This window comes from Cupressus sempervirens, chromosome 6 (assembly GCF_028749045.1).
Source record: "Cupressus sempervirens isolate cs-2001-9-10 chromosome 6, ASM2874904v1, whole genome shotgun sequence".
Lineage (NCBI taxonomy): Eukaryota > Viridiplantae > Streptophyta > Pinopsida > Cupressales > Cupressaceae > Cupressus > Cupressus sempervirens.
The window spans coordinates 94,538,956-94,548,272 of record NC_143123.1 but is presented as its reverse complement, the minus strand read 5'-3'; the positions used below and the strand labels follow the sequence as shown (position 1 = coordinate 94,548,272).

Below are 9,317 nucleotides of genomic sequence, written 5' to 3'. Positions count from 1 at the left end.
CTTTGATGCATTGCGTCTCTTGTTTTATTCTTATATTGTCCACAATTATTGACGGCATCTGGAAATTACTCTTCATCTACTTTTGAAGTTGGTTATTATTGAGATAATTGTTGAACCCACATTAATATTCAATATTTGAAGTCTCAACATTATGAAGATTGATTTTAAATGATAATAGTTTGTTTATTTGTTTCACTTCATTAAGCCCATGTGAATGTGAAATTTGAAGGCACTTTGACTAGCATTGCATTTGAATGTTTATTTTTGTTCATTTTTTTTTTTGGGCTTCTCTCTAAAAGTCTAGTCGCTGTAGTGTTGATCACATTGAGACACTTTGATAATGGAACTATCTTTGAAAAAGGTTAAATATAATTCTCATTGCACTTATTGATATCATCAATGTTGATCGAGTCAATAGAATTCACTTCTTTAATAGAATCCACTTCTCTATATTCAACGTTTGCGAGAACGGAGATTTTCTAGCTTAAGCTTTCATTTCAAATCAACTACAAGTGAGTAAGACATTATACCTACTCCGATTCTTTCTCATTGAGACATTATACGTACTCCAATTCTCTCTCATTAAGACATTATAACTACTCCAATTCTCTCTCATTATAGCATCCACATAGTCAAAATACATGCAAGGGACAAAACAGGATCAAAAGGATATGGAAGTCGAGCCAAATTTGTTTTATTAAACATTATGCAAGGGACAAAACAATGGCATCTTTTTATTCTTATCTTATCCTTCCCAGTCGAATCGTTGCACCTATTTATATGCCAGCGATTCCCAAATTTCTCACAAATCCATCTGTTTATTCTTCTTCTGTCTGCTGAGGAAAGAAGATGGCGAGCTCCAAATTATGGGAGGGCTCTGTAGAAGCAAAGATCGCGGGTCCTCTGGAGGAAGTGTGGAAGATTGTTACCGACTATTACGAGGAGCACAAGTGGTTTCCGGGAGTCAAATCTTCCGAAAGAGTTGAAGGGAAGCCCGATAATGGTGTGGGCGCTGTGCGGCGCTGTATTACAACAATGCCATCCGTGCCAAATGATTTCTTTCTGTTGGAAGAGCTGACCGCTCAGGATGACGCGAAACATTCATGCACCATTCTCACCATCGACACCGACTTGCCTGGTTATGTTGGCTACGAGGCAATCTTTGCATTCTTTGAAACAGGGGAGCCCGGCAACTGTTTGTTTAAGTGGTCGTACAAGATGAACGCCGTTGAAGGGCGTTCCAAAGAGGAGACCGAGGGCCTCATGAAGTATGTTCTTGCTGGCATTGTCAGCAATCTCGAGAAGCTCGCTTCTTCAAAGTGAATGCTTTCAGTCTTCTGTCTTTTACTTGGGTTTGGGTAGTGTTGTGTGTCCCTGTGATTTTCCTCTCTAAGGAGGTATCCTTGTTTAGTTGTTTGAGTAGTATCTATTTCGTGCATTAGACTTGATCCTGGATTTCTAGTAGACTAGTTTCGAACGATTCAACTTTATCAGTAGACAGATGATGGTCTTGTTTAGAACCATTTAATTTCCCCAACAAACAAATGGAGAGCTCATTTGGAATTATTCGACTTCACCAGAAAAGAAAGGGTCAATTGATGTTTTTTATTCATATATGTCTGTGTTTCAAAACTTTGTTGTTTAAGTGATGTTTGTGTTATCGAATCTAGTCGTTTGTCTCTTTAGAGATGTGATCAGTAATAACAAGTCGTTCTCATCTTCTTTCAATGATGGACTATGTACCTACTGTGATTATTATGACTTCAAAGTTGAGATAAAAGCTGAAGAGAAATTGTGCAGGTGTAGTAATTTTTTTGTGAGATTTTGTCTTTATTTTGATGTGGATGTGAATGTAATATGAACATTGTTGCAAATTGTATGCACATTCTTAGGAAATATGAAAGTAAATATTCAAACACTACACAAACCTATAAATCTTTTGAAACGCATATGTGTATTCTTCAACGTATAAGGCTTTTAGAGGTTGTGTTATTTTAGCAGTTGTCTATGAGTATTCTCAGATCAATCAATAATATTGATGGGCTCTCTTAAAAAATATATAATGTATTTTTTATATAAACTTGTGTCATGTACTGTTATTTTTAAACTAATTTTATCATTATTGCTAAATTTAGAAAAGGTAACATTCACAACATTCAATAAATAATTGATGGCATGCATTCAAACAAAGCTAGCTATATAAAATAGACGAACTATCAAATAAGATAAGGTTTTAAAATGAAATAACTATCAAGACCACATGTTTATAACATATCATTAATAGAATAAATTATACAACAACAAAAAAATGAGTGTGGGGAGCCATGATCATTCCAAAGGCCTTTGGACCATGTTATATCTTCTTCTATAAATACAAAATGAATTTGGAAAAAGAATGACAAAATTTCAAACAAAAAAATGGTTTGAAAAAGGAAATAACTATCTAAAAGTCGGCCTATGGAGGGGTGTGTTATAATTCCAAGATCGTACTTTAATGCCATTATTATCTGGGTGTGGCACGAAGGAAGATCAATGAATTCCTGGTTAACTTTAGCGAGTTTTTTTGGCTTTCTTCACTTTGTCGTTTTTATTGGGTTTTGCTTCTCTATCCATTTTAAGTCTCTGTTTGAAAATGGGGGGAGAGCCGAGGAAACAAGAGCCCAAAAAATGCAAATATTGGAAGGATAAAGCCTCTATATGGAAAATTATTGAGAAAGGAAATGTGACTCCTTATCTAGAGCGTTTGCATGGTTTCAAACCACACGTTACTGAGGCTTTCTTTAAGAACTGGTTCGAAGAAAGGGTTATCTTTCATGGGGTCACAATCCATATCACAGTGGATTTTATTGCAAAAGTGACTGGTCTCTCGAAGGAGGGTATGAAATTTAGCAAGGAAATGACCACCTCTAATGTTTCCTTCAAAAAGTTTCCGAAAACTAAGGAGGAAGAGCAAAGGATGGAGAAGAATGGGGACTTCTACGAGCTGAAATAGATCAAGGTAATATGGAGAGAGGTTTTGTCATGTAAATTCGTGAATATTTCATCTTAGATGGAAAGTCCAAAAGAGTCCACAAGTTCCATTTTGTTTTTCTGAACCACTTTCGATATAAAGATAGGATTTCTTTTCCTTTCTATTTGAAGTTTTCATTATTACAAAGCCTACATGCCCATAAGAAGAAAGATACTCTTCCCATCCTTCATGAAGGCCTTATTCTCTTAATTGAGAATTACTGCAAGACTAAGGCAATTGTTGTTTCCCTAATTTTAGAGAGGAAAATGAGGTCGGCAAGTGATTCTCAGTCAAGAAAGGGCAATAGGGATATAGTACAGAGTGTGAAAAAGGAATTAATGATCAAGGATACTCCCCAAAAAAATGAAGAGGAAACAACTGAATTTTCTGATAAAAATGAGGATAAAAATGAGGGGATTGAGGAAGACATGGAGATGGGGGATATTAGTTCTAATTTGGGGGGTTATCCTACTAGTAAAGATGATATTGGGGGGTGAACCCACAATAATGGGTTCCACTTTAGTGGGACAAAGAAACTTGAAAAAAATGGCAAATTTTCGCATCTCAATTTCTCATACGTTCGCGTGAACACCCGAGACATGTTTGCACGAACCCGTACGTAGCGCGTGTTCACACGAACATAACAAGACATGTTCGCGCGAACATACATTGACCAATTTTCCGGTACCTTAAAACGTCTTTTTCACTTTCCAAAATTCATTTTTACGGCGAGCACTATTGATTGAGGGTTCGGGTGAACGTGTGTATTGAGCAACTTCCGTCCACGTCATCCTCTCATTTTCGTTCTCATTTTCATTATCGGGTATGTCAAAATAATATTAATTTAATGTTTTCAACATTTTTGAAGTATTTTTTTATATTATCAAAATAGATTTTAATGTTTTCAATGCATTTCTTTTGTGTTTTTAAAACAATTTTGAATGTTATTTACGTTTTTAATAGTTTTGAAAACATATTTGAATGTTATTTATGTTTTTAATAGTTTATAAAACATATCTAAATGTTAATTTAATATTTTTATTGTTTATTTATATTAATTTATAAAACAAAAAAATATTATATAGAAAACATTAGAAAAAATAGTAAAAAATATATAATATAAAATTTAGGAAAAACATTAGGAAAAAAATTTAGAAAAAACATTACGAAAACATTAGAGAATTTATAATTCAATATAAAATTTATAAAAAAATATTACAAAAAAATTAGAAAATTTATAATTTAATATGAAATTTAGAAAACAAATAGTTAAAAATTAGAAAATTTTAAAAAAATATTAAAATTTTTTAGAAAATTTAGAAAAAACATTAAAATTTTTTAGAAAATTTAGAAAAAAAATATTGCAAAAACATTACAAAATTTAGAAAAAAAAAAATTAAGAAAAAATATTACAAAAATATTACAGAATTTATAATTTAATATAAATTTTTTAAAAATGATTAAAAATAAATTTAAAAAAAATTAGAAAAAATATTATAAAGTTTATAATTTAATATAAAATTTAGAAAACAATTTTTTATAAAAAATTGCAAAAACATTAGAAAATTTAGAATTTAATATAAAATTTAGAAAATAAACTTAGAAAAAACATTACAAAATTTATAATTTAATATAAATTTTAAAAAAAAAATTTAGAAAAAACATTAGAGAAACGTTAGAAAATTTATAATAATATAAATTTTAGAAAACAAATTTTAAAAAAATTAGAAAAATATTAGAAAATTTATAGTTTTAAAATATTTTGAAAATAAATTTAGAAAAACATTAGAAAAAATATTTTTTTAAAATTTTAGAAAACAGATTTAATACATATATATATATGTGTGTGTGTGTGTGTTAAATGTAAATATGTCAAATTCACTTTAATGTCTTAATCTTAGAAGTTTAATTAAATGACATATCTTAAGGGTCTAGATCCTGAATTGTACATGTAAAAATATAGATTAAAATGTATAATTTTTTATTTTGAACATAGATATACATGTATATTTGTTCATGGTTAAAAGTAGATGTATGTACATATTTTTAATAAGTTCACATTTTTATATGTATAATTTGTGTATATGTTAACTATTGATCTTAATTTATCTTATAACTAAGTGTAATTAACTATATTTAATAACACATGTCTTAAGGGGAGATCCTAAATTATACATAAGAATGTAGATTAAAATGTATATTTTATTTCATAAATGTACATGTAAATATGTTCATGTGGTAGATATAGATGTACATACATATGTTTTCAATATTCATGTTTAAATGTACATATGTTATTATTTTAATGTCTTAATAATTAGAAATATATAATTAACTATATAATTCAATGACATGTCTTAAGGGGAGATCCTAAATTATACATATATAAGAATGTAGATTAATTTGCATTTCTACCTGTATGAATATAACATACATGTACATCCAAACCCTAACCCTAACCTAACCAAACCCTAACCCTAACCATTATCCAAACCCTAACCCTAATCTTGACCTTAAAATTTAATTTCTAAACCCAATATTATAAATGATAATAAATACCCTAAATCATAATCTTGAACCAAATCATAAACTTCATATGCTAAGTTCCCTTATCCTAAATTCTTAACCATGGACTTTAATATTAACCCCTAAATTTAATGCTAGAAATTATGTAAGTTTGTGTAAACCTTGACAGTGTCATAAGGTCTTAAATCTTACCCTAAAATTGAGCCTAATTACACTAAAACCCTATTTGAAAACCTAATTTAAGCATAACTTACATAAAATTAAAACAAGTTGACCCTAATCCTAAATTGTTAAAAATTACATTTGAGATACATGCACATACATTCAAACACATGTACATACATGAAGTATGACCCTTGTTTTAAATGATATATATGTAACCCATTTTGAAACCTAAACCTCGAAACATTATCTTTTTATTTTATTTTATTTTAAAAGGGGTAAATAAAACCAGATTACAGAAGGCCTCAGGCCCAACCAACCAAAACCAATTACATTCTGTCCTTTTCCACTAATTTCTCGAAAGTCCCAGCAAGATCAGCAGGAAGATCATCCCTAACAGAAATATCCCAACCAACACCTTTCTCTGATGCCCATTTTGCCAAGACATCAGCCACTCCATTCCATTCCCTAGGAATATGACAGAAAGAGATCCCATCCACAAAGCTACTCAAGTGGATAATCTCTCTAACAATAGAGGCAATTTGCCAGCTAGATTCATCCACTCTCCAGTTATTTATCATATCCACAACAATCTGAGAGTCAGAATCACACACCATTCTCCTCCAACCAAGAGAACAAGCTGGCTCCATAGCCACCTTAATGGCCAAAGCCTCCATCACGTTATTGGATTGAACTCCTTTGTGAATAGAGAATATGAAAATAACATTGCCATTTACATCTCTCCCAATCCCCCCCACTCTAGCCAGTCTAGGATTCCCACGGGAGGAGCCATCAATGTTAATCTTTAGGACTGCATCAGGAGGAAGACTCCATCTCCCCACTCTACAAACCTTCCTCTTTCGTGGCTAAGATCTCTTACTGCTACTAGTTCCAAATCCTTTATCCACTAATCCTAAATTCCTGACAATACAAGAGAATCACCAAGATCCACCAGCTCCGACATATCACATTTATTAGAGATAGTCTCTTGAAGCCTGGTTAGGATCAATTGCCATAGTTTAGTGGCTCCCAAGCTGAAATTACAGAAGATCTGACGGTTATGCTCTAACCAAAGATTCCACAGAATGAAGGAAGGTCCAATGGCCCAAGCCACCTGAAGGAATTAAGTTTTCGTAGGGGGTCTGCCAAGGCTGTCCCAAAATTCAATAAGAGATTCGGCATGAATACAGCTATGGCACCATGCCTCCACCACTTATGCCAGATCTCTCTAGAGAGAGGACATAAGAAGAAAACATGAGAAACATCTTCCCCATCCAACATACATAGGGGACAGAAAGAGGGTCCTTGAAACCCTCTTCGCTGGAGATTATCCCAAGTAAGACACTTATTTTGTGCAACCAACCATAGAAAAAAATTACATTTCGGCCAAGAAAATTTATTCTAGACCTTCCTCTACCAGGGAACCACCTGAACTACATTACATTGGCTATCCAGTCGAGCATATCCCTGTTCCACACTGAACTTACCTTTTGGGCAAGGACCCCAAGCCAGGATGTCTTTGTCTTTAGAAGAGCTGCAAAGCCTAGTAGAGAGAAGATGTGCTAGTTCAACCCAAATCTCTGAGGAGCCCCTTGTGGGCCAAATCTATGGATCCTTCCAACTAGCCACCTCCATCAATCCACACCTTCGAATAGTCTTGAAGTGAGCTACTGTGGTCCAACTTGTAGAAGAAAAAACCTGAAATAGAGGCAAAAGGTGGGGAAAATTGGAGAGAATAGGAAGGTGGCCATCCCAAGAGTCCTTCCAGAATAACACACTTGACCCCTCATTACAGATCCAGAAAAGGCCATCCTTGATAAGAGGAGCACCCCTTTTAAGGGTGTCCCAAATAAAGGACCCCTTACCATCAAGCTCAAGTCTAGAAATATCCTGGACCTCCACTCCTGAGAAATACTTATGGGTCAAAATCTTGGCCCAATCCTGATCTTGATTCTTGCACCATCTCCAGTATAACTTTGCAGCAAGAGCTTTGACACCGAGAGCCATACATTTAAGGCCTAGACCCCCAGCAAACTTAGGCAAACAAATAGTGTCCCAGTTGACTAAGCTCCATTTAGAGGATTGGAGATTGCCTGACCAAAGGAATTGTTGTGACAAAGCATCAAAATCTTTCAAAACTCCCACGAGAGGTGTTTGCACTAAACACCTGTAAATAGGAAGAGCCTAAATCACAGTCTTGAGTAGGGTAACCCTCCCAGCAAATGGGAGCCACCTATGAGTCTAGTGACTCACTCTGCTAATAATATCAATTAAGAATTTCAAACCTCAAAACATTATCATTTAAGAGTAATATAAATAATTTATTAGGTACCCTTTAATTGAATTCTCTAATAATACCCCCCAAAATATAATAAAATCTTAGAATAAAAAATTAACTCTAATCATAACCAAACTCTCAACTTTAAAGTTATCTTATACTTATATGCAAATTAATCTAGGTCTGGATGTGTTACAGATTATCTAGGTCCATGATGTGTGATGTATGTTTAATCACATGTGTATAATTTTTAATGTTAAAAATAAAAAAGTATGTACAACAGGCAATTTAGCTCTTCATACATTTTTATAGATATGGCTTCACACGATATGCTTGATGCGACTTCTGGTGCAACACCTGATGTAGTTCCTACTACGGCTCCTACTACGACATAGGTTGATGTAGTTCCTATTGCAGCACTTGATGCAGTTCTCGATATGGCTCCTCGTGCAGCTCATGGTGGGGCTTGTGCTACAACTTTTGGTGGGGCTCCTCGTGTACCTCAATGTAGGGCTCGTCATGTTCTAGCTCCTGGTGCGGCTCATGTTCCAGGTCAAGCTGCACTTGCAGCTCCTACTAGAGGTCCTGCTATACCACATCCACGCATTGATATCGATGCATTATTTGCATTTTCAGAGCATGAGGTTGCTAGATTGCAACACTCTATATTGACCTCTGATGATGGTCTTTATAGAGACATATGTACTATGATATGTAGGAGTTTACAGGATTTGACAGCTAGTTTTAGAGGTCACCATTCATTTACTCCTGCCATATTAGCTTCCATATCTAGGGAGCTTAGGGTTGAGGTTTTAGGAGATGCATCATTCGATGATGTCAAGAGGGTAGCCCCCAAAGATGTCATTCAGAGAGAGCTATTTCCAACTTATGAGGGGACACAAGGTAGGGTGAGAGGCTACAAAGTCACACGATGCAGAGACCCTATTATTGCTAGCATGATCTATCCACGATTTTTAGCTGCATATGGTCGTTATCCTAATAACAACCAAATACCCCTTTATTTTGCACAATAGTTGTACATTGAGTTTCATATAGGGCTCAACGTCAACTACTTGGATAGTCCTGATTATTACAGACAGGGGCATGGTCAGATTACAGATCATGACCAGTACCACAGTGTAGATCGTCTACCACCCGCAGATCTTAGATAGTTTGTTGGACCGAGGATGCCTCCTATGATTCCTACACATGCGCCTATTGCAGATAGAGTCGTCATTGCTTCCCAGAGGGAAGCAATTGACACTATTGAGCACATTGCATCTGCGGCAGCTAGTATCACATCAAATTCTATTGGTCGTTATCTTCATAGTTGACGTCCTC

General features: G+C 34.3%; 1 protein-coding gene across 1 annotated transcript; it reads left to right on the top strand.

Annotated features, from left to right (window-relative positions):
* The first annotated feature begins 849 nt into the window (after positions 1-849).
* Positions 850-1,323, top strand: LOC149551381 (uncharacterized). Its single transcript, XM_089790091.1, has one exon. The coding sequence runs from the start codon at positions 850-852 to the stop codon at positions 1,321-1,323; it is 474 nt and encodes a 157-aa protein (XP_089646217.1).
* The last annotated feature ends 7,994 nt before the right edge of the window (positions 1,324-9,317 follow it).

Coding starts and splice junctions, on each gene's coding strand:
- LOC149551381 (XM_089790091.1), top strand. CDS start 850: ATGGCGAGCTCCAAATTATGGGAGGGCTCTGTAGAAGCAAAGATCGCG.